General features: G+C 39.3%; 1 protein-coding gene and 1 long non-coding RNA gene across 4 annotated transcripts; both read right to left on the bottom strand.

The window, feature by feature from the left end:
• Positions 1–150: 150 nt before the first annotated feature.
• LOC124147996 lies at positions 151–12,345 on the bottom strand. Of its 3 annotated transcripts, XM_046518891.2 has the most exons (12): positions 12,018–12,342; positions 10,771–11,100; positions 9,157–9,447; positions 8,345–8,671; positions 5,599–5,733; positions 5,044–5,065; positions 4,542–4,570; positions 3,718–3,765; positions 3,073–3,094; positions 2,572–2,600; positions 1,761–1,808; positions 151–1,489 (listed from the first exon to the last, which is right to left on the bottom strand). In XM_046518891.2, exons 1-12 carry the CDS (start codon positions 12,103–12,105, stop codon positions 1,440–1,442), a joined length of 1,419 nt encoding a protein of 472 aa, XP_046374847.2. In that variant the 5' UTR covers positions 12,106–12,342; the 3' UTR covers positions 151–1,439. The 3 variants fall into 3 exon arrangements, with proteins under 3 accessions (XP_046374847.2, XP_046374850.2, XP_048254340.1); XM_046518894.2 differs by lacking the exons at positions 1,761–1,808; positions 2,572–2,600; positions 3,073–3,094 and having other exon boundaries at positions 12,018–12,345; XM_048398383.1 differs by lacking the exons at positions 2,572–2,600; positions 3,073–3,094; positions 3,718–3,765 and having other exon boundaries at positions 12,018–12,345.
• A 2,594-nt stretch (positions 12,346–14,939) lies between these two features.
• On the bottom strand, positions 14,940–20,031 carry LOC124147995. Its single transcript, XR_006862906.2, has 3 exons — positions 19,632–20,031; positions 19,315–19,361; positions 14,940–15,816 (listed from the first exon to the last, which is right to left on the bottom strand). It is a non-coding gene; the product is annotated as an uncharacterized LOC124147995 (long non-coding RNA).
• Between the last annotated feature and the right edge of the window lie 6,154 nt (positions 20,032–26,185).

Below are 26,185 nucleotides of genomic sequence, written 5' to 3'. Positions count from 1 at the left end.
GTCATGCAACGCCTTTCAAATGTGCAACGTAAACGTGCCATCGGCATGTTGCAGACGGGAACGTCCGTTGTAGTCGACGGACTGTTCATGATTTACAGACGCGTCTACAGCAAACGGGTACCACCGCTGATCGCCCTCGGCCAGGTCGACCACGTATGACGTCACATGCAGAGGATCGTCAGATTGTCTTACGTCACCTCCGTAACCGATTTTTGACGGCTACATCAACCAGAAATGAACTGTTTAGGGGTAGACTTTGACTCAGTATATATGACGAACAAAACATCTTGCCACAATTATTTTGTATAAATGTATATGTATTGTGTTTGATCTATCAGTCTCATGGCCCGGTATATATGTGTGCACGCGCGCGTGCGTGTATGTGTGTGTGTGTGTGTGTGTGTGTGTACGCGTGTATTTATGCTTTTAGCGTCCAGTGGATCCGATCGTTATGTGACATACCAGGTGCAGTGCATGCCTTATGCCCACCAAAATTAATTGTTTAATCGGTAATTAAGTGTTGCAAACATAGAGGTTTTACATTGTGGAAGCAAGTCCAACCCCTGTTTTTTCCATCTGTCTTTGACTCAGATCCGTAGTACGTCGGGCAATATCAAAAGAGCAAAACGTTGTTTCAAATAAAGTGAGAGTAGATGTGTACATTCTATCCAAATATGAAATGATATTATCGCCATTAATAAATGTCAGTATCTAAGCTTTATTCGGTTCTGGCATGGGGAAACAACATTCAGTTAGGGTATGAATACATATCCTGTTTGACAGCGCGTTGTGCCTATGGTAACCGTCTGTTTATTATTATAAATTATAGCATCCAAATCTTTTGCATAATCATAAGAAATATCTGCTGAAACAGACTCGAGTGTACGATTCCGACTGTATCATGAGCTTCTGTTTATGAATCACTATCACATGCAAAGGCAAGTCAATTGGTCAACTAAAAAAACACGGGAACAAATAGCATAAGTCAGAATCAGGAATATTGCATTGGACACATTTTTATGGTAAGGGAACTTGTTTTAGTTCAGATTGAGAGACAATCGTGTTCCCATGTGTACCACCGAGAACTGGTACCCCATAATAAGCACTTGTTGCTATTGGTTTGATGATTCTGTGTGTAAATACAACGTTCAATTTGGTACAATCTAATTCAGACATTTTGGCGTTCTGCGCCTTTGTATGGAAACGTGATGTCAACAAACAGCACAGACTGTGTTATATCGTTGACAATTCCAGCAGAATGACATTAAAGTTAACAAGGCGATCATACTACGTGCTTTATGTACAAGCGACACAACAGTCATGAAAAATGAATTCATATTACAAACACATGGACTACTGTTGGCAATTGGACAGTTCCGGAAAGACATCCAGTTTTCTGATGGACTGCGGAAACCTTGGTGCTCACCATTGCTTCGTCTTCATGTCTTTTTAACCTCAGTGTAGACATCATCTGTGTCCATTTTTTGCACTGAAACAGAAGTTGTGACAGGTAATTGTGTTTAAAGGACTGCCTGGCAACTAGCATCTCATCGGCGTTTGTAATCTTCGTACATAGTTTGATGAACGTCTCTCTTTGTCAGTTTCCCAGATTGCCCAGAGTGAGTTTACGGCGGAAACGCTATGTGACTGTTGGGAGATTTCTGGGCATTTTAATGCTTTCAACAATTATTCTCGTCAGCGAAATTTCAGTCGTTTTGAGGAACTTATATTAAGATTTTCGGGATGTTGAATGAACTTACCTGTTTGAAGTTCTTCGCTCTTTTCGTACAGCTCGTTTTCCTGCATGACTGAAACACACAAACAATCATAAGCTTCATCTTAAACTGTTCGAATTTAACGACACGCTGATACCCCTAGAGGTCTATGTTAAAGTCTTACTTACATGGACAATACGTAAAATATTTTAAAATGTATGCGCGTTCTCCTACATGACTGAATCAGGAAAGGTGATTTTGGAAAGATTAAGTTTTATATCAATGTGATGGATACATCACACGGGGTAAGCATTGTTGTCAGTGATTGAGTCGTTATTGATTTTTTTACCACTTGTTTTGAGTATTTATTGACGCAGTCACTTCAGGATTCATCCATTGACATTTTGTAATTATTATTGTGTTATTGATGTATCAGATGACTTCGGATATTACTGACAATAATATATAACGGACCTACTATTATCACCAGGGAGTAAATCAACTTTATTGTTGATGTTACAGAAGACTTATGATATGACGAACTGATCGTTTATGTCTCTCGGGCTCCGCCACATTCGGAATAAATTGCCATTTCAAGACGCGAATCTGTTTTAGGATAACAAGTTTTCTATTGTTTCTCTTTTGGTGTAAGGATTGCCCGAAGGCATCGTGAGAATTCGGCGACCTATTGATTTAACCAAGCTAATACTGATATCCTACATATTATAAATACTGTTTTGACCTTAATAAACTGGTTTTACTACATCCGATTCATTATTTATTATGCTTCAAAAGATATTATATATACATGATGATTTTTGTAATTACTTTTAAATATGTAAATACTTGATCTTACCTAAACTTGAAGCCTTTCCTCTTGGTTTCCTGTTATCGGTTAGAATAAAAAATCATAATTATTCAGGGCGTGAATAGGCTGACATTGAACACCACATTGACATTGTCTTAGCTCCTCAGCATGATAGGGACGGACGGGTAGCCTGGTGGTTAAAGCTTTCGCGCGTCACACCGAACACCCCAGTTCGATTCCCCACGAGTACAATGTGTGCAGCCCACTTCTGATGTTCACCACCGTGATATTGCTGGAAGATTGCTAAAGGCATACTCACTCACTCACTCTATGCGTCATATCCTGATTTGAGTGATTGTCATTTTCTTACTTTATGTGTGTTACTATTCATGTTTATACACGTCCTGGAAATATAAATGCACTTTTTGCAACTCTACATTAATTTACCCTCATGTTTAGGGGTTCGTTTAAATGTAAAATGATTCTTTAAATGTGTCTGACACACATGTAATATGCTATACCTCGGAGACATAACGAAAGTTTTTATACCTGTCATTAGGTGTTGCTGTTCCTGAAACACACACAAATATACATCCTATCGATTACATTAGTTACTTATTTTTTCATTTTGACTAACAAATGCATGCATACAAATTGAAACAAAATGTTTATTTGTCGTAAAAAAGGCTTTAATACTTCGAAGTGAACAATAGTTGATTAAGTTTTCAAATATTGACCGATATCAGTTGTACAGAAAACTACGGTTATAACGAACTCAATGGGAGCATTAATTCTAGCTCATTATAATCATAGTTCGTTATAAACATGTATACAGCATATATACAGCACATTGTTGGGACAAAAAGACAGTTCGTTGGATTCGTTGGTTCGTTAAAAGCGTGTTCGTTATATACGTAGTTTACTGTATATACGGTTTGCAGCAGTTTTGGAAAGTTGATTGTGTTGAAAGGACTGCCTGGTAACTGGCATCTCATCTTCGTACAAAGTTTGATGAACGTCTCTATTAGTCAGTTTCCCAGATTGCCCAGAGTGATTTTTTAGGGAAAAAAACGCTATGTGACTGTTAGAAGATTTCTTGGTATTTTATTGCTTTCAACAATTATTCTCGTCAGCGAAATTTCAGTCGTTTTGAGGAACTTATATTAAGATTTTCGGGATGTTGAGTGAACTTACCTGTTTGAAGTTCTTCGCTCTTTTCGTACAGCTCGTTTTCCTGCATGACTGAAACACACAAACAATCATAAGCTTCATCTTAAACTGTTCGAATTTAACGACACGCTGATACCCCTAGAGGTCTATGTTAAAGTCTTACTTACATGGACAATACGTAAAATATTATAAAATGTAAGCTCGTTCTCCTACATGACTGAATCAGGAAAGGTGATTTTGGAAAGATTAAGTTTTATATCAATGTGATGGATACATCACGTGGGGTAAGCATTGTTGTCAGTGATTGAGTCGTTATTGATTTTTTTACCACTTGTTTTGAGTATTTATTGACGCAGTCACTTCAGGATTCATCCATTGACATTTTGTAATTATTATTGTGTTATTGATGTATCAGATGACTTCGGATATAACTGACAATAATATATAACGGACCTACTATTATCACCAGGGAGTAAATCAACTTTATTGTTGATGTTACAGAAGACTTATGATATGACGAACTGATCGTTTATGTCTCTCGGGCTCCGCCACATTCGGAATAAATTGCCATTTCAAGACGCGAATCTGTTTTAGGATAACAAGTTTTCTGTTGTTTCTCTTTTGGTGTAAGGATTGCCCGAAGGCATCGTGAGAATTCGGCGACCTATTGATTTAACCAAGCTAATACTGATATCCCGAACGCATATCCTACATATTATAAATACTGTTTTGACCTTAATAAACTGGTTTTACTACATCCGATTCATTATTTATTATGCTTCAAAAAATATTATATATACCTGGTGATTTTTGTAATTACTTTTAAATATGTAAATACTTGATCTTACCTAAACTTGAAGCCTTTCCTCTTGGTTTCCTGTCATCGGTTAGAATAAAAAAATCATAATTATTCAGGGCGTGAATAGGCTGACATTGAACACCACATTGACATTGTCTTAGCTCCTCAGCATGATAGGGGCGGACGGGTAGCCTGGTGGTTAAAGCTTTCGCGCGTCACACCGAACACCCCAGTTCGATTCCCCACGAGTACAATGTGTGCAGCCCACTTCTGATGTTCACCACCGTGATATTGCTGGAAGATTGCTAAAGGCATACTCACTCACTCACTCTATGCGTCATATCCTGATTTGAGTGATTGTCATTTTCTTACTTTATGTGTGTTACTATTCATGTTTATACACGTCCTGGAAATATAAATGCACTTTTTGCAATTCTACATTAATTTACCCTCATGTTTAGGGGTTCGTTTAAATGTGAAATGATTCTTTAAATGTGTCTGACACACATGTAATATGCTATACATCGAAGACATAACGAAAGTTTTTATACCTGTCATTAGGTGTTGCTGTTCCTGAAACACACACAAATATACATCCTATCGATTACATTAGTTACTAATTTTTTTCATTTTGACTAACAAATGCATGCATACAAATTGAAACAAAATGTTTTATTTGTCGTAAAAAAAAGCTTTAATACTTCGAAGTGAACAATAGTTGATTAAGTTTTCAAATATTGACCGATATCAGTTGTACAGAAAACTACGGTTATAACGAACTCAATGGGAGCATCAATTCTAGCTCATTATAACAATAGTTCGTTATAAACATGTATACAGCATATATACAGCACATTGTTGGGACAAAAAGACAGTTCGTTAGATTCGTTAGTTCGTTAAAAGCGTGTTCGTTATATACGTAGTTTACTGTATATACGGTTTGCAGCAGACACTGTATTATAATTGTTTGTGTTGAAGTGTCGACCTGACCTGTGATAGTAACCTAGTTTTAATGTAATCAAACATTCTCGAGCACTAAGTGAAGTAATTTCTAGGAAAACAAGTAATCTACACGAATTTGTTTTGAAATGTGATAAGTATGTCACCGTTCACACACGACCTCCGACGACTGCGTTTTCTGAGTGTTATGATGAGGCCAGCCATCGCTCCAGCCAACAGGACACATCCCACGCTTACACTCACGGGAATTAGAAAGTTGAATGTCGATGAGATGGTTGGATCTGCAGAGTAAGTGACATCAATATCATATACATGTTGTAACTCTTAACCCAAAACAGAGATATGGTTTGTAGACAGAGACTTGAATTTCTTACACATCTGTGGGTGAGAAATCCATTTGGGATAACTGGCATCAAACATATGTCTGAGATCAAATTCCAGGCCAGTGATTGGCTACTCCATGGTGATGACCTAAGATCAGATGATGACGGACTACTTTCCAGATCGTAAGTCTCTGATAAGTTGCTCGTGCTTCAGTCAAATGCCCACCTGCGTCTAAAGTAAAGGGTTTAGAGTATAAACAGATATATTCCCGTGTTATGGGTTTTCGGAGGCTTATCATCACATGAACCGTAAAACATCTCATTCACTTATCAAAGACAGCTTTACCTAAAAATCAAGCCATCATCTCAGTATTTACAATGTCTGTTGACACCACAACTCTCGTTATAGCGGGAGTAATTCGCGATAAACATGGCCGTATGAAAACGTTTGATGTCCGAAAACATATGATCCGACGATTTATATGTCTCTCCTCTTCAACTCTCACTTCGAAGTCGACTAAAATTCGAAATGCATCACGCACACTAAAAGTTTTGAATTCTGTTGGAAATACCCTCTTCTGTGATATCATCCACTGTCATTTTAGACAAAGCAAAATTACTGTGTGTTTAGAAATCTAAACATCGGATATTTAGTCGAAGGATTGAATTTCATAAATAGCACATTAGTCATCACGGGGATCTGTTTTTCACCAAAACACCAATGATAATTCTGTAACGTCGCCTAGGAACAGGAAACGTTTAGAATGTTTTGGAAAATACCCAAACACGAACGCCGAATTGTACTTTCCGCCATAGTGGATAGTGTTGAGAAAAATCACGTTTCACGTATGCGGGTTATGAAACGCCTATTAGATCACGATTTCAAACTCAGCTGCGATCCATGCATCCCTGAATTCCTCCTACATTTTAGAATCAAGTGACAAACGGTCTTTGTCACCAATACAAATTATCGAGATGACACCAAGCGAAATAAATTAGGCGTGGAAACGGATACTGTGCTCGAAAAACTGTGTTTGTTGAAATGTAAACAAAGCAAATTTCAGATTTTACACTCTCCCATTTTGAGAGATCAATTCGTCTAATTGTTGTATACATTGGCTGACGCGTTTGAGAATATTCGTTGGAAGAGTACCATAGCACGAATGCTAATGGAATAAAAATTATAAACATTACAATGATCAGGGAAATTCAACAGAAATCGTAAAAGTTTCCGCCCTGTGCGACGCCATGTCTGACGCAAAGTCACGCACAACGACGACGGTAGTTATCTGCATATCTGACAAATTCTCTTGGTTACATTGTCTAACATAAAACAAAAAACAGTACGCAGATTGTCTATTTGTTTCTGATTACTTACATGACATGACACTATGTGTCTATACTATCCCTCTGTTCACGAAAATCCTCCTCTGAAAATCCCGCGTATGTTGTCAGTGAACACGCGGCACCGGCAGTGATGTCATACGGTTGTAAACATTGTTGTACATATTTGGTAATTTCTTTGAGGTGAATTTTTTTAACTCGGCCCCATGCGGGTTCTTTGATGGTATCTAGTTTGCACTATCATCATCGCCTTTGTAATCCACAGATGGCGGAAATATTTTTAGGTTCAGGTGTAGGGTCACATTATTTATGGATAGTAAGCAGTACGTCGGATGACGTCTCTCATGACCGTTTGGTTATGTATTAATGCGCCACTGCGATCATGAGAACAGCCAAAATGCATAAATTCGATGCTAAAAAGGTGAGATTTTAGGGTGTGTAAGAAGCAGATTACTGCACTCGTGCCTGTCAGATACCATTTATCTTACAATTCGTTGTTTCAAAGCGCATCTAACTCGCTTTCGCTCGTTAGATACGTTTTGATATAGCTCGTAAAATAAATGGTATCTGACAGGCACTCGTGTAGTAATCTCTATGTGTCAAGCACGTATCCACACTTACATTGAAACATTGATCCATAAGTCATTCTGTCTTCATTGATACTGCAGATACCGCAGTGTATAAATGCTACGTACAAGAATTGTGTATCAGCTACAACTTGGCATTCTTTCATCTCCATTAGGTTTAGGAATGTTACCACTTGTGTGCAATTGCTCCTCTTTTTCTTAATATTAAATATGCATGTAGTAAAACAATGTTACTTATCACACACTTATTACAATGGGATGGCAGACACGACTATGGAAATCTGCGCTGATGAGTGAAATATTAAACGTGAGTAGGTGTAAACGTTGAGAGCTTTTGAGTTTATAATTGTTGAGTTGAGAGTTATCGAGTAAATAGGTGTTTTAACATTGCTCATGGTTTCCGACAGCTTAAGTTGGGAGAATGCCAAAAGAGACAGTGGCGCACAAGTACGCCAGCCACTTTGGTGAAATCCACGATCATTATAACAGCGAACCATCTGAATTATGTCACGTTAAAGAAGCTTATAGGAGAAGATCGGTATGTTTGTTTATACAACGACTGCGGGCGTTATGTCAGTGTCACGCGTGTACTATCACTAAAGTCGTATTCATCACCTTTGGTATATGATAGAACTTACCTGAAACAACTTGCAGTTGTATTGAGTACGATGTAGTACAACCCAAATCATTGCAAGCCTTGACGGAATAGTTCCCCCGCTCGAGGTGGGTTACATTGTTGAGAGTAATATTGACCATGAACCCCTCTCTCATCAACGTGACATTGTGCATCAGGAGAGTAAGGTCAACACTGTTGTTACAGCTGGGGATGTTCTGAGGAAAGTTGTTGTGGAAAATTGTGTGATTTTCAACAATGGAACTGGCGAGATATTGGAATGTGAGCGTGACATCTTGACCTGGGGAGACTGTTTTAAGCCTTTGACCTTGTGACTTGAATACTGGTTGGCCTGTGAGATAAATAGTGATTGGTACACGAGCTTCCCTCAGATATAAATATGTATGCACAGTTATATTGAAAATCAATGGTGGTGATTTGTATGTTAAACCGTGAAGTAAAATCAAGAATACAACATGGTGAGTGAAAGTGGACATCGCCTCTATGTGAGTCTATATGGTAAAAATTAAGATTCAAAGCCACTTCTCAGGCAAAGGTGCATGGAGTTGGTAAGGTTCTACATGGCGTTAACGGACACAGCGTCCAATTTCATTTCAAATATATGCTCAATGGGATTGTGATCCCTGTAGTAACTGATCCGAATCTTTATCCGGTCGCATATATGTCTATAAGTAACTTTTTAATAAATAAACATTTAAGTATTTTTTAATCTTGTTCCCCAAGTCAATAGATATAATCAAGTGACCAGAACAACAAAGCATGTATGACTCGACGCTGGAATCTATTTAAGTCCCAAAAGAAGAAGAAAGTGTCTACCATGTATTAGTATCTCAATAGATCCAGACAGGAACACCTTCCCTTCACGTGGAACCACGGCTGTCACGTTGCAGGTGTAGTTGCCCTCATCTTCGTACGTTACCCCAGTCACGTTATATTGGTGCAGTGCAGAAAAAGGACCCTTGACTTTCCTTATGAACTTGGCCTTCCAGTGCTGATTCCAGGTAATGTCCGTGACGTTAGCTTCACCACTAACCTTACATACTATGGACATATTATCACCATAACGAAGAGCGTTGTTTTTCATATGGACGTTTACATTTGGTTGAGCTAGAAAATGTAGAAGAAGTGTTGTTTAAAGATATAGTCAAATATTAAACATGCTATTTGAATCTGATTATCGAACCCTTAAATTTATATTTCTGACTTAACACACAAGGAATAGACTTCTATATTTAATTTGCTCAGATGTGTAATGTTAATGGTTAATGTATATGAAAACATTGTTCCTGTGTAGTATGAAAACAATACAGTTCCCTTTCATCTCCTTTGATAAGATTATAATAACCTCTCTACTGCTATATTTCCAGTCAACATTGTAGTCTTAGTCGGAAATGCCCACTATTACAGTAGACCTACGAGTGTCATGCTATTACAGTACAGTAAGAACTATACTCTTAAACAAAAGTGAAATATAAATAGCCGTGCCAAATACTGGAGCAAAGATAAGTGTTGACAAAAATCCTATTTATTCAAGAACGTTTATACCAAATAGTTTGCACGTGCCTCACGCAGTAGCGCCGTACACGTGCGTAGGGTGTCATTACTGATTTTAACACTTCCAAGAAAGGTCGATTAATCTCTGTCGACTATTATTTCTATCAATCTTGTTAATTCTGTTCATCATATAGTTAGGATTTACTTGGTTTCATGCATTGTTTGTGTATGAACGAGCGACGAGGCGTCTGCAACGCGCGTCTGCGGGCTATTGGCATGCTTGAAACAAAAGACAGCGTTCAGTACGTTCAATGTTTCTAGTCTGTGATTAGCAGATTATGGAACAGTTATCAACAAACCCAGAATGTTGACGATCAATCCCGTTGATGGCTCCCCAGATCAACGACAAATGAACGATCACACAATGTCACAATTTGTTACGTCGAAATGAACGTCGAGGCAATGTAAATTCTAGACCTCGTGACAGATTTGGCGGTGGATCGGTTATGGTGAGGAGTGAATCACTATGACAGAGCGAACCCCTCTTCATATGGTGCCAGGAAGGGTCACTGGACAGTCCTATCGGAACAACATACTGACACCCTTAAAGCTTTCTTGTCATCGCCCTTCAAGATAACATATACTGTCAGACTTCACTACGGGTTATTATGTGCCCAATTCGTTCATTACTATCATACCACTGTTACTAGAAACTAATATACATTACATTTTTGGAAAATTTAGGTTATTTCCGATCGCGAGTATCCACTACTTTTTTAAAGAGGATATTTTATTACAAGTTAGCGTAGATGAATCTACAGGTAACCTAGCTCTACATTGAAAACAGTATGTTTACCTCCTAATTGGATTACGTTGGTTCCAGAGAACGTCTAATGTAAGTACGTTTACCTATAGAATGGAAAAAAAATGAATTACCATTCGTCTTCTCTGTCAAGTCAATAGTTATACTTTTGCTGACGACCGAACCATCAATTTCGCAGTCCCATATTGTACCATTTAGTTCAATCATAGTTTGTTGAAATTTCAGCAAGAAACGTCCACTATTTTCCTGACAAGTGACCGTCGTATTCGTCGGACGAGCAATAGACCATGTCACGACGCAGGGATTTTCACGTGTCTTTTCCACAGTGAGGACGTGTTGACCATCACGATTCCAAACACTCCTCCAGGCTTGAGTAGGCTGCCCACACACTAACTCTACCGGCGATCCAACAGTTGTTCTTGTTGGTGTTATTTTCAATATTCCTGTAATATATTTAGATATGTATAATACTATCTTGTATTCTTTCTTTTCGTTAGCTCCATGTTATGAACATTAAAGGTTATGGAGTAGAGATGTTAACAGGTGATATTTCCATATCTTCTATTAATTATATGAGACATTATATGTACTAACATTCTTGTGGTAGTTACTCGCTGTGTAGTAGCCGGTATATATACCCTGCAAATGTAACTTGCACATGTACCCATGGTATTTTTTTTACCGTCGTGTCTTATATATTAGTAATGATGTTTACTATTATAATACCAAGTAGTGTTTCTTAATCAGTACTTACCAAGACCACATGGGTTGAAATGCGAAATGAAACTGGCATTATATTATCACCATGTATCCATTCGCACAAATCTGTCTGCAATACAGTTTCACCTTGTTCGTAAATCATTGTTACGGGGAAGCTAGGCGAGCAGACATGCAGACGGCGCAATAAGGGACGTAACTCTAATCTGTGTACCATCCGGGCTGACGTGGATCGCCCATTCCTAATGCCTATCAGCCATATCACTCCGCCAGGAGGTGAAATACGAGTCGGGTTGTTACACCCCCTGTCATGTGACCCTTTCTATGTCGGCTCTATGGTACGTGCAAACTGTCTCATATCATTGACAGGTACATGGTACACATATGTATAATAATGTCCACATAATACCGTGTTGACTCTGTAAACGAGATGCCATTTATTATGATTTTAAACAAAATAAATCATATCAAGATCATTATCGAGTCCGAAAACATGCTATATTTTGTCCAAGTGAGATTCTAGTGGGTATGCCAGTAAGCTCAGTTGGAACAGTACTTTCCATTTCATCATGCTTGTGAGAGGAAAGACTTCGACCACAGGTCATTCAGGGCAGCTTCAAAATGAAGTATAGTATATACTCACGGTCTTGACATGAGATGAGTTGAGTCAATGTGGTAAGTAAAAGACATTTAAGGTCCATCTTACAGCCAATACAGAAAGTACACATCATCTGTATGCATGCGGTGATAAGAACATTGTGTACATGACAGCTATGAATGCTACCGTGTGAAGTGACTCAGATGTGGATATCCTGTATTCTTCCGGAATTCTTAATTCTTCCGCCATATCATCAGCTGATCTAGTGTCATGTCTCTACTGCTGTAGAAATTAATGGAAATTGTTATAAATTTGCAGGATAAATCCATGCATACGTTAGGGGCGGCCGGATAGCCTAGTGGTTTAAAGCGTTCGCTCGTCACGTCGAAGACCGGGGTACGATTCCCCACATGGGTAAAATGTGTGAAGCCCATTTCTGGTGTGTCCCGCAGTGACATTGCTGGAATATTGCTACAAGCGGCGTAAAACCATACTCACTTACTCACTCACTAAGCATATCATACCTCACAGCAAAATCATAAACACTACACTCTGATACAATTTTCATATCTGATTAAAAATTGTTGCTGTCCTATTAATTACATTGGAAGTAACACTATCAAAGGTGTATGCCTGAAACAGAATCATATCATCTGAACATGTGCATAATGACTCTCGTGTGAAAACAACGTTAATCCACAGAGGGAAGCAGACTTGAGCACCAATGTCCTGATCAATGATGCATTGAAACTACAATCACTGTAAAAGTGTTTTTGATGTCGATTATTTTGTAAATGATGCTTCTATTGACATATTGATCCGCTGGACAGTAACTTTAAACGGGCAGACAGACAGACAGACAGACAGACAGTTTATTCAATAATTTAGGCATCAAGGCCCATAGTACAATGCAGATTGGATATTAACATTTGTAACGTGATGTACATGATTAGATTTTAAATCTAGTCACACATTCCTCATTTTAAAGACATGTTTTAAGAATACAGAAACAGCATAGATCATGGATTTTCAGAGTTAAGCAGATTTATCATTACCTGCCGGTCTTTAAAAATACCTTGCAGCATGGGGAAAAAATTATACCTTAAATGGGAATACGTTTCATATATAAGTAAGAAATGGTAATTATCTTCTACTTCTCCGGATGAACAGTTTGTACAAATAGAACTGACAATATCACCGTCTTTGGACCTGCGACATACATTTACATTAAAATTGTGCAATGAAATTCTAAGTTTACAATAAGCTCGTATCACACTTTTATCATTTGAACAAGTTAAATATCTTTCAGTTTGTAACAATGATTTTACTCTGCTGTAATTGATAAGATAAAGTGATTCAGAAATACTTTGGTGCCACTGTTGACAAAATATATCCTTTAGTCTTTGCTTAAATGAAAATAAAAATAACTGTGGATCGCCAACATCTTGAGAAATACATACATATGAAAAACCACTAACAAATAACTGATTTCTCACATCTGAAACCCAATTATTGCTGCCATTATCATCAAGTAGCTTCAACATTTTGTAACACTGATATGGGTATCTATCAGGCATCATTCTAAGTAATTTAATCCAATACTGAATTACCCTTAATTGGATGGCTACAAAAATATACTGAGTCAAATTAAAAGTAATCCCATATATGATATACAACGGACAAATGTATCAGAGAAAGGAATTTTTAATCATTAATGTCCAAAGAAGGATTTTAATTAACGGTGGTAACCATAATTTGTTCCAAGCATCTTCGGTATTCGGTAATAACATCAACAGTTTAAATCATAAGTCCCAAGCACGAGAATCTGATGGCACACAAGTTCAGTAGCGTGTATGGCCACCATGTGCGTTGACAACTGCCACACAACGCCTCCGCATGGACCTTGTGATGCTTGTGAACACATGATTGGGAAGACGACGCCATTGTTGCTGCAAAATGGTGCCAAGATCTTGCAGATTCTTTGGTTGGTTCTGGAGAGTGCGCAGACTTCTGCCAAGAGCATCCCAGACGTGTTCGATGGGATTGAGGTCGGGAGACCTTGACGGCCAGTCCATGACGTTGACTCCCGCATTCTGAAGGAAATTCCTTGTCAAAACTGCTGTTTGGGGTCTGGCATTGTCGTGTTTGAAGATCAAACCGGGTCCATGTGCTGCCATAAAAGGCAGAAGTTCCGGTGCCAGTACCTGGTCGCGGTAAGAAGCAGCGTTGAGGTTGCCACGGATGACAAGAAGCCTGGAACGTGCATTGCCACAGAAAGCACCCCACACCATGACACTTCCGCCTCGAAAACTGTCAACTTCCTGTACACATCACTGGGCGTAACGTTCATGACGGCGCCTCCACACCCTCGCCGTACCATCAGCAAATCGAAAATTCAATCGGGATTCATCACTAAAGACGACTTGATTCCAATTCCTCTGAGTCAATCGTAAGTGTCGATGTGCCCACAATTGACGTTGACGTCTGTGTAATTGAGTCAGAATCGGCCCGCAGTATGGCCGTCGTGCTTGAAGGTGAGCAGTTCTCAGACGGTTTCGAACAGTGTGCGCACTCAGTCTACCCCTAAACAGTTCATTTCTGGTTGATGTAGCCGTCAAAAATCGGTTACGGAGGTGACGTAAGACAATCTGACGATCCTCTGCATGTAACGTTACACGTGGTCGACCTGGCCGAGGGCGATCAGCGGTTGTACCCGTTTGCTGTAGACGCGTCTGTAAATCATAAACAGTCCGTCGACTACAACCCATCGTCCTTGCGACTTCAGCTACGGACGTTCCCGTCTTCAACATGCCGACGACACGTTCACGTTGCACATTTGAAAGGCGTGGCATGACAAATGGCCGTAAAGACTTTTGGTTTCTTGTGTTTTTCTTTTTTTGTTAATGACTGCTAACAAGTATGGCTGAAAACACGTGCGGTATTATGGCCACGTGACCAGTTGCACGTGAAAAAACACTTTTGCCACTATAGTGTTGTGCACTTGATTTTGATCGATTCACCTGCACAAAAACGGGTGTTATCTGAAGACATTACGTGGCCATTACTGTTTAAATACACAATAAGGGCCAACAATGATAACTGCTCAAATTGTTAAAATTTTAGGATTGTGAAGTTTTTAATTTGGTTCAGTATATTCCTTAGGCCTGTTTCACCAAGGATTGCCTTGTTTGAGGCAAACTTACCAACACCGAGAAAACATTTGAAATATGAAGTGTGAACTTAGCACCCCATATATCAGAACCATACAAAAGTATAAAAAATGGTACATGCTGTGGAAAAAGACACAAAACTATTTTTCCTGAATAAATTACAAAGAGGTTTAATGGCTTTCGACGCCTAAACAGCTAATTGCTTACATGCCATAGATCATGACAATCTAGAGGAGAACATAAGACCTAAATATTTTTAGTAAGTGACTATACTCAAGGTAGACGAACCAAGAAACCATTTTTCATGTTTTGCAACAATACCACCTTTTCTAAAACCTACAGCATTGGTTTTATTCAGATTAACTACATTTTGAACAGCAACTCTGTAACACATTTAACTGTTTTTGCAAGCCATTTACAGAATAGGATTAATGACAACAGCATCAGCAAAGATTATTTTTTGTGTTACAAATATCCCATGTTGGATGGTAACTTTAAACGTCTCATGCTGAGACCAGGTTCCTCCAGTGGCAGGCATCCTTGAAGCTAGGACAGACAGAGCTTCTTTATATAGGCACCTGTACACACTGAGGCAGTTTTAACACTGAATGGCGGAGATAAGCCTCAGTTACTTCAAACTACTGTGGAGATGACAGCCGTGTGCTCTGTGTCGACTGAAAAGAAGATACAATTATTTCAGTCTACTGATTTATTGCTTTATGTAAATATTTCTATATTTTTCTTCGCAGATTCAAGGTGATCCTTATAGCAATTGTACATTGACTTACTTGTACCCACTCTTCCTAATGCTGGACAACAATTTGAACAACTCTAGGTACCAGTTTCCTAAAACACATTAAGCGTACTATATCATCCGAACAAAATGCTTTACAACACTAAAATATGTTCACTTTACTAGCACAACTTGACCTATCACATTTTTGTCATCAGCTGAGAGCTGCATTACTTCGGGATTTCTGTGATCGTGAGTTTCGAATCCCGATTCGCCTTCTTAATGTTTCTAGGTTTGTCAGAACCATTCCAGTGTTCGTGGATACACCAAAGTGGTAAACGTCTGAGACCTGCATCAAGTATCTCAAATATTAAGCTGATACGCCGTGATATAACTGGAATACTGTTCAAAACGGCGTTAAACCCAACTCACTCATTCACTCACTCACTCACAATTTCCATCATACTGAGTTTGTAACCAGCTGTAGGCAATGTATATCTCAAGTGTAAGAAAAGAGGGTGACTAAGAACACATGAAAATGCTTGGAACATCAGTCTTTATGTATAATAGATGTCAAAAGGTTTCAGATTGTCGATGTCTGTCCCCTTATCCAGCAATAATTTGCCCCCTGCTACGTTTTCTAGCACTTCCTTGTTGTCTTACGATGCGACGTGGCTTATAACCATTATGTATTGACATGTAAACTGTATAATATTCTGCTTGCTTACTTTCGTGTGACCGCCTCCGTGGTCTAGTGGTAGAGTGTGTCTGAGTAGTGTATTCATGTCAAACTGCGGCATGGTATCTCAGTGGGCAAGCACTATAACATCGACATTAGTCCGGACTAGTACAAGCAGCCGCACACACACATGCATGCAGGTCGCTATGTAAATGCAAAAATCATGAACGCGACGTTTATCCATCATTTCACCTCACCTTATTTCATGTTCTACAAAATAGCAAATGTTCGCAAAGACGTTTTAATTGCTCACTGCTGTTAAATATTCTCCTCATGGATTTAACATTATTTCTTTGCTCACGGTGCTAATGTTAATGTGGGGACGCCAAGTCATGTTTTGCTCAAATCATTTACATATTTACGAAAGGAACATAGTGACAGATGTCAAAATGTGTCTCTAGTGCTACACAGTCCGGATCCGTAACAGATTAGGCTCCTATATTTCAACATTTGTTTAGTTTTCTTAGTGAAAATCCTTGGGTGGTGCATGAAAGATATATTGTGCATCTTTGTGTTGTTGTATATAAGTGTATATCATCAATATTCTGTCTGCTCGATGTGCAATATCAATAGCCACACGTTTTCATTATTGTCGGCTATTTCTGGACCTGTTCAACGCGTTATATAATTTCCCATATATGCTGATAATATTGTCGCGTAGACCATACTTCCTAGTTATATAAGACTGCGAATAACAGCGTTCACTTTAACGTCTGACTCACTCTGATATAACTGAAACGTAATAGTAAAGATTGTTTAAAACGACGTTACCCCAAACTCAGTCAGTAATTTATGTTGCGTGATTAAGTCAATATGGTTTGGCATCATCTAACGTTGTTCCGCTATTCTACTAGTACTAATGTTATTTTACCATAATGTTGAATCGAGAGTGAAATAAAGCTGTATGGAATATACTATTGCCTGTGTCAATCACATTTGAATGAATATTTTTGTTTCTTGTGAAGCAATGTCGATTTAACAAAATCGGACTTTGAGTCATATGAAGTGTACAGTGACTGTTTCAAGCATGTCGCATCCTGCTCATGGGACGGTGTGGCGTTGTGCGTCAGTGACCATCAAATATAATATCGGAAATGACACATCTTCCGACCATGACACATATTTCATCCTGAGTGCTTGTTCATCGTGCTTGGTATCCGCTGGTTACATATTCAGCCGCTGTACATTTCACAGAATATGCCAGCAAGAAGTACGTAAACACCTCAATACGGCTATCCACTGTCTCACTCATGGTTATCATGAGAGGACACAAAAATCTGACCTTCGTTTATGTATTCCTGGGGGCACGGGTGGCCCAGGCGCCCAAATTCGCTGTGCAGAGTTGCGTCCCTTGACACGCCAGAAACCTATGATTGTGGGTTCGAATCCCGGTTCGCCCCGATTGTGTTTCTAGGTTTGTCAGCACCATACCCGTGCTCGTGGGTTTCACCGAAGTGGTAAAACGTCTAACACCTAAATCACTTCGGTCTTTCCTCTCACATTAGCTGACACGCCTTGATATTACTGGAATGCTGTTAAATGCGGCGTTAAACCCAACTCACAACTTCTGCTTAATACTGTGTCCCTTGTTTAGTCCTCTCTGTTTCGTCATTGTGTCAAAGGGCCAAGCATCCACAACATGTCACACTGTGAAGTATACTGGTATCAAGCCATTACTTACTCACGTACTCACGTATGGTTTGGTGAGGCCAATAATATATCCGATGGCACTTTTAATTCTGTGGACTACTGTCATGCCTGCTACGTAGAGATTAACATTTAACTCATCATGAATAATCAGTCTGTTTGCAAATCGATCGCAGTGAGTGAGTTGATTTTAACGCTGCTTTGAACAGTACTCAGTTATATCACGGCGTGATAGCTTGATTTGGGAGGAAAGCCCGAAGTGATGTAGGCCTCAGAAGTTTACTGCTTTGGTGAAACCCTCGTGCAGGACCATGGTGCTGACAAATCTAGAAACATAATCTAATCAGGACAAACCGGGATTCGAACCAACGGTCATAGGTTGCCGCCCCTTAGACGACTAGGTCACTCTTGGCCCCTCGCAGAAACGAGCAAGGCCTAGAAACAAATAATTCTGTTCCCCCAGACACCATGAACTACATGTATGACGAGACCTTTATCATATAGTCGAGAGTGCTGTAAGGATATGTCCCAGATTATGTCCCACTTAGGATGATCTCTCAAACACTCTAAGATCTAAAACACACATACACTACAGATGACATTGTCAAGATTGCTTCAAAGCGATGATATAAACATTCAGGTACCTTGTCGGTTTCGAATGTGTAATGCATACAAGAACCTACACTCACAAATCCCTGACAAATGACACTGAAACCAGGTGTTCATGAAACAGATCCACCACTGACATCAGTGAAGGGTCGGGATACAAGTGGCATTGGACGTCATTGTATGACGGCCTAAACAGAGTTGACGGACTTTAGCAGAGGAACATAAAATGATAATACAAAAAAGCATTTGATGTGACTATTTGGATTTATTGAACAATTTATCAGGAAGAACGTGCATGAACGATATACCTGAAGTCATCCGGATAAAGACGTATCCCAGTGAGATGTTCAACAGTTCAAGACTTGCAGGCCAAACCTGACACAATGTAGATATTAGTTAAAGCACGGCAGTTATAATGAAAATAATGAAAAGAAAAAGTCTGACCTTGTCTACTGTTTCCGGCAGTCCATCACAATGAACCCATCTGCGTTCTGCGGAAGACAGGATTACAATTATTAAGATTGTTATATAATAACAAATGATAACGTTGAATTTACAATGAGTTCTTTTCGCCACATTGTAGGGCAATGTGACGTGTTTCACGAAATTGTTGTTTTTATATACTACTGCGTAAACATTGCATTGTTAGTAATAAATCATAACAGACAAAATTGAAAGATATTTCATGCATTTTACGCTTTTAGGGAGGCGCTACATCTTCATTTAAAACAATGTAATGCTTATATAAATAAATGGCTCACATCTGTTTAAGTGTTTATATTCAATTATCAGTTCTGTGACTTCTAGAGGTACGTAAGTAGTATATACTTTGCTACAATAGGCACATTGGTGGCGCTGGTTTTCTTTGCTCCTGAAATAGGAAACTGTTCAACAAAGTTTCTGTTGTATGAACGCAATAATATCATTCAAGAAACATTAAAATGATATGAAAGCAAAAAACTATAGCTGATATTAAAAGGTTATTTTCAAAGTATTATTTTAATCTCACAAATGCCTGATATTTGACTCTACCTTTGTCTTTATATACTCTTCAAAAAAGGAAACTTGACATAGATGTAAAACCAAATTTTGCCAAATATCTAAAATAATTACATAAAATGAGAACCAAATAAGTCAAACAGAAAGATAATGTGTCTATAGTTCGCGAAAATACATGCAAAGCACATAAACGTAGTGTTTGGGGATCAATTTTACAGCTTCATCCAAACGCAACCGCCTGTAAAAAACGTGCAGCACAGGATCCTGCATTTAGGCATGCAGCCCCCCCTGCTGAATGGGTATAAAAATCCATATCAACGGCTGTTCATACAGTCCTTATAACGGCAGTAGAGGCGGTGACAGAATGCCAAGACTGAATGCAGCTCAACGGAACAACGCCATTGGGAGATTAAAAGCTGGAGCAACTCAGCAAGAAGTGGCCAGGCACTTTGGCGTATTCAGACAGACAATGTCCGCACTGTGGACCCGATACAACAACACCAACAGAGTTGACGACAGACCAAGGTCAGGAAGACCAAGGGTGACAACCCAAGCACAAGACCGATACATCCGGCTGCGATACCTCCGAGACCGCACTACCACAGCCACGTCTACAACCACACAGATCCCTGGGATACGCAGAATAACAGATCAAACGGTACGAAACAGACTGAGGGAGGCTGGACTTTTTGCACGAAGACCTGTTCGACGTCAGGTTGTCCCGTTTGGCGGGGGGAGTGTCATGGTATGGGCCGGAATTCATCACGGTGGTAGGACGCCTCTCGTGATATGTGGCAGGTGCATTGACAGGTGTGCGTTACAGAGACTTGATCCTTCAGCCTTACGTTCTTCCTCACGTCAACGTTCATGGCGGACAGTTCCAGCAGGACAACTCTTGACTGCATATTGCACATGTTTGTCAGGATTTCTTACAGCACAACAACATGCAGCCATTACCTTGGCCAGCCCGGTCACCAGATGTGTCCCCGATTGAGCATCTGTGGGTCGAGTTGGATCGACGCGTTCGCAGAAGGAATCCACCGCCCCAAACACTTCCGGCGCTTCTTGATGCACTTCAGCATGAATGGCAGCACATCCAACAGCGTGTTATTGACAACTTGATTGCATCTATGGGTCGTCAGTGTCAAGAGGTGATTGATGCACATGGTGGGCACAACCGATACTGACATTTTCTGTACCCCTGTGACATTAACTGTATCGTGTACGTGTGTCTGTCTAGGTGACACGATTAATGTTTTGAAAATTGTGTACATTGATCTTCAAACAGTGTTTCAATTATGGTTTTTGTGTCCTATTTTGAAACAATCGCATTATATTACATTTTGAAAGTCAGTGTCAAGTTTCTTTTTTGAAGAGTATATTATATACTATGCAAAAAGGTGGGGGTATATTGTTTTGAGGTGAAACTACAGGAAAATACACCTGGCAATGAAGGTAAAATACAGCACTGTGACAGTCATGAAACACGTGACATCAGACAAGCACCTGCAAGGGGTTGTATGCCAGATTTACTATTGTCACCACGACTCGGTTGTGAGCAGATGCATATTGTTTTCTTCGAACCAAACGCTCAAAAACACTTAACACACTTAATCATTAAGGTAGCAACAGCACTGATCGTGCGACGTTTGCAACGTGCTGAACGTCTACGTGCCACAGGCATGTTTCAAGTTGGCACACGTCAGCGCCCAAACACTGCATGTTTCTCAATCTGTCAGCAGCAGATTTTGGCCTCGATACCGACATACACATGTCGTCGATGATCGACGCCGCTCTGGACGCCTAAGAGCAACAACTTAAGCCAAGGATAGATTAGTGAGAACGATTCATTAAGAAATCGGTTGCAAACTGCCACTCAGATAAGGGAACGGTTGCAACAGGCAACGGGTGTAAGATCTAGACAACATGCCCAGACGGAAATCGTCTGCATAGATGGCATTTGCATGCACAACGTCCACGTAGCATCCCACAGCTTACTGCACGTCATTTGAATCAGAAGCGTTAGTGGTAAGGGGAACGTCAGCACTGGGATAATTGGCGTTGGGTATATGTCATATTTACTGACCAATCGAGGTTCACTCTCGGCTTCGCTTCCATGATCGAAAGAATCGAGTTCGAGTAAAGCATTGTCGTTTTGGGGGTGGGTCAATAATGGATGGAGTGGTATCACAATGACTGGCCGAACAGCACTTCAGATTGTACATGGCCGAGCCACAGGTCAATGCTATTGGGACGACATCACTGAACCATTCGTGTTTGGCAACGTTTCATCTTTCAAGATGATAATGCACGTACTAATCGTGCCAGGATTGTGACCCAATTCCCCCAACAGCCAAACATCCATGTATTGCCATTACCAGCACTTAGGCCTGACCATTACCCCAAAGAACACGCCTGGAACGTAATTGGCAGATGTGAACGTCAACGTCAACGTCCACCCACCGCTCTCAATGAACTCTGTGTTGCTCTCACTGATAAGTGGAACAACATGAGTAAGGTTGACAATGGTCACCTCATCAGATGCATATCATGAAGAATTTCAAATTCCAATTTTGACCCCTACCTCTTTAACGACCTTGTGCGCCACACCAAACTTTAGAACCCGTTTGATCTGAACGCCTACTCTCCAGCAGATATGATCATATCAGATCAGAAGATATTTTCCCACTTTCCCCTACATTTTGGCACAGTATATATAAATCCTTATCGCAAGAAATGAATTCTTTGTGAAGTTTTAAACGCTATAATGAATTTATATATATATATATGGGTATTTAAAGAGTAGTTATACACGTTTTTATTCAAGCAGGTCATGCCTCAGAACGTAGCTTTACGCTGTACTTCTTTGCTTTCCTTATTATGTCTTTGATATCATCTTTTAGCTACAATATGTATTTCATGTAACGGAATTTGCACCTGATATCCACCCTGCCACTCTGCCCCTGTAGCTGGAGACCAGACCCAGACAGATGACAACCGCGATCAGCAGAACACGCACACATGTAGCCACTCCAACACCAAGCCAGACTTGATTAGAGCATCATAGGCAGACGAGATGTAATACCGATGATCTCTGATCTGATTTCTATAGCTTCTGGTGTTTGATTGAGAGGATTTCGACTGAATTTGAAGGCTTGTGAATCTTTCCTGGTGGCCTGAGAGGGCTGTCTTATGTTCTTTGATACTTGTGTCTACTGGGAAGGAGGTTTCACCAATGTACGAGCCACCACAGACACAAGTAATCTTATAGATCACTTCTCTGGGAGGTAGATTGTTGGACGGATGGTTGGACAGATATTCGGTATAATGATATAATATGCTGGCTACACGTTCTTTTTTTGATATACCCAACGGGTAAGTTTTTAAAGCCCACTGTAAATGTGATATAGATATCACGTCCTTTATACAGGTCAATTAGTGGCAACTGAAATTGTGATATGGATATCCCGTCCTATATACAGGGAAATTAGGGGCAACTGAAATAATGATATTGATATTACACGTTATCATATTTGTTTTGGTTAAAACTGATATCCATACAATTGCTGCACAAATGACGTGCATGTGGGGTATCGTGAAGCAATACAAGAATATGGGAAAACTATCTAAATTTCAGCTGTATTATAAAATAATTATCTCAAGATTTCAGATGTACCAAATTTAGACTAACAGTTCAATGTGGCAGACATTCAGCACCCCACGTGAAGAACGACTATGGCTGTACTAAAATGCTAAGAATGTAAACCTTATGGAGGATAATGTCATGTGTTAATGGTACATGATGCACAATAAGGAAAGGAAAGAATGTTCAGATAAACACTGTGGAAGAACTTTAAGGGTCACTGTTCTATTTCTATCAAAAGTTTTAAAAATATGTCGCTCCAATAAGTAGAATGTACAAATTGTCTAGATGTTCTAAGATAATAATAGGGCATTGCATGTAACATTTTCTGAAATCCAAACCATACGTTTCACTATCTGTCAAATTACAAAAAAATGCAAACATCTGAGTCGCGGCACAATGAGATATTTTCTATGCGGCTACCAAATTAAAGTGAAAACATTGCCAGGATTAAATACGCAAAATGAGCTCTCTAGAGGTGGAGATCTTGCAATTGCCCCATAAATAGATTAATGGATGCAAACAGGGTCTGAGAAACATTTCACTTGCGACCGGCCTTGAAACCTTGACAGCATTATCCCTGCATAATCCCAGCATAAGTGAGTGGCAATTTACTGTGACTTAAATTTGTTCAGGTTGCTAACCGTAAGCTCACCCCAAGGCCAACTGATCAGCAACCTTGGAGGCAATGATTGACTTCACACTAGCAATATCTCCTGTGTCAGTATTAAATTGATGATAAAATATGAGGTCTTTGAAAATAGCATTTACAGAACTTTTACTGCTATATCAAGCAGATAAACATTAAAATGTTTATCACATGTCCCTTCCACTCGATGTCATGGCATCGAGTAGGTGTAGGGCAGTGGAATCACATGAGTCGGAGATTCCTGTCACATTTATATTTTGCCTCCCAATGGCCTCTACAGCTGCATCTGTCATGGGACTAACTGGAGTCGGAGGTGGCCCGTCTCCTATAAGTGCAAGAAACAGTATAGATTAATAGTGAGAATAGTATTATATTATTTAGAAACATACCATGTAACTCATATAAACCAAACGTTTATGGAGGCAAGTACTTCCTGTACCTTCAGAACATTGAAATAGGTTTGTGTTTGTAACTTCATACTAAAAGCATACAGAAATAATTTACACTGTAAGTCTTAATAATTGTGTGGGGACTTCTTTTTTTCCACTTGAAGACATTTATGACCAGTATCATTTTGGTCAGCCTTTGTTAATCAAAACTAATAAATAACTCAAATAATGTAAGCATAACTATTTTTACAAGCGGCAATGGTTTGCTGCCTAAAATCTGAGATTGCTTTCTCGGATTGGATCATCAGGTTTTCAATTATTTGTCTAACTCTCCTGGTCCCCCTCTTCTTTAAACTAGCATCGAGGGTGTCTGTTATCATCTGCAATGTAAACACATTGGATAAAAAATCCGTCAAAGTACATTCAGTTATTCAATCAATGTATGTAGACTTGATCTATCACATTTGAACTAAGTATCAAGTGCAAGTATGTTCTAATTTAGATAATAACATTTATTGAGACTTTTTTCAGCTCACTTTATTCTTTCCTAGAATGGTAAGTTGCTGTATATCAGTAAAAGGACGTATTTGATATTGTACCCAAAACAAATATGTACCCAAGTGATTTTGTACCCAAGAAATTAAAACAATATATATCTCAGTAGTCAGCAGATTATTAGATATATTTCACATATATATTGTTATCAATACTAAATGAGCAGAACATGAATACTAAAACATTTCATCAAGTTCATAATATGACTTTGAAGCACTATGGGAGCGTGCAAGAAACTCATAACTTTCTTTATCACTAATGCAAAATAAAACATTGGGTACAAAATCATTAACATCCGTAATAAACACGGCGCAACGAAAACGAAAAGAGTTAGTGCAAGTCAGTCAGACAGTTGAAAACAATCGTGTTTTTGGCCTAATATTCCAGGCAAAGAAAGGTTTCACTTGTAACAAATTGCAACAGAATGTTTTTCTCCACAATACATTTCTACAAGGTCCAGAAAACAACATACTAAAAGTCCCAAGCAATCCCAGATTGGGAAATATGTCTTATTTGCATAATCTAATATGGCCACCAAATATCAATATATCTTCTATATTTTAGATGAGGTTCAATGTTTTGATAAAAAAGCATGTGTTTCTAAAAAGATATTCACAACTGCTGAACGTTTTCGACTGTTGACAAATCTACAAAAGTTCACGATGGCCACCAATTTCAAGATGGCCGACAAGTTTCCTGAATGTGTGTTTACACTGTTGAATCTTTTAACCCTAAAACAGTGTGCTTGGCCTTATATGCATCTATCATTCCCGTGCTACTAAATTTACGAAGTGTAATGGTGGAAGGTTGTAAAACCTCTAGGTTTCTATTCGATCACATGCATTCCTTACACCATACTACAGCCGTATCTGCTACATATGTATGTAAATGTAATGATGACAGCAGCTAAATGACAAGTAAACCCGCCTTAATAACACTTACTACCGCGGAAATTCGACCACGTACATGACACGCCCCCTGTCGCTTCAACGAGGTGATGCCGGGGCCAAATTTACCCTCAAGCTCTCCACCTTAAATGACCAAACGTCGCTCCCTGCCTTACACCAGCTTTTAACACTT

Source organism: Haliotis rufescens, unplaced genomic scaffold (genome assembly GCF_023055435.1).
Source record: "Haliotis rufescens isolate VD_foot unplaced genomic scaffold, xgHalRufe1.0.p SCAF_18, whole genome shotgun sequence".
Lineage (NCBI taxonomy): Eukaryota > Metazoa > Mollusca > Gastropoda > Lepetellida > Haliotidae > Haliotis > Haliotis rufescens.
The sequence above is the reverse complement of the archived record's forward strand: the minus strand, read 5'-3'. Positions and strand labels throughout refer to the sequence as shown.

Bases quoted from the DNA above. Each gene is read 5' to 3' on its own strand.
- LOC124147996 (XM_046518891.2), bottom strand. From the start codon at position 12,105: ATGATGTGTACTTTCTGTATTGGCTGTAAGATGGACCTTAAATGTCTT. The intron at 5,734-8,344 runs GTAAGTTCTATC...CTTACTCTGCAG, and splicing joins ACAACTGCAAGTTGTTTCAG to ATCCAACCATCTCATCGACA. The intron at 1,490-1,760 runs GTAAGTTCATTC...CTTCTGTTTCAG, and splicing joins GAGCGAAGAACTTCAAACAG to TGCAAAAAATGGACACAGAT.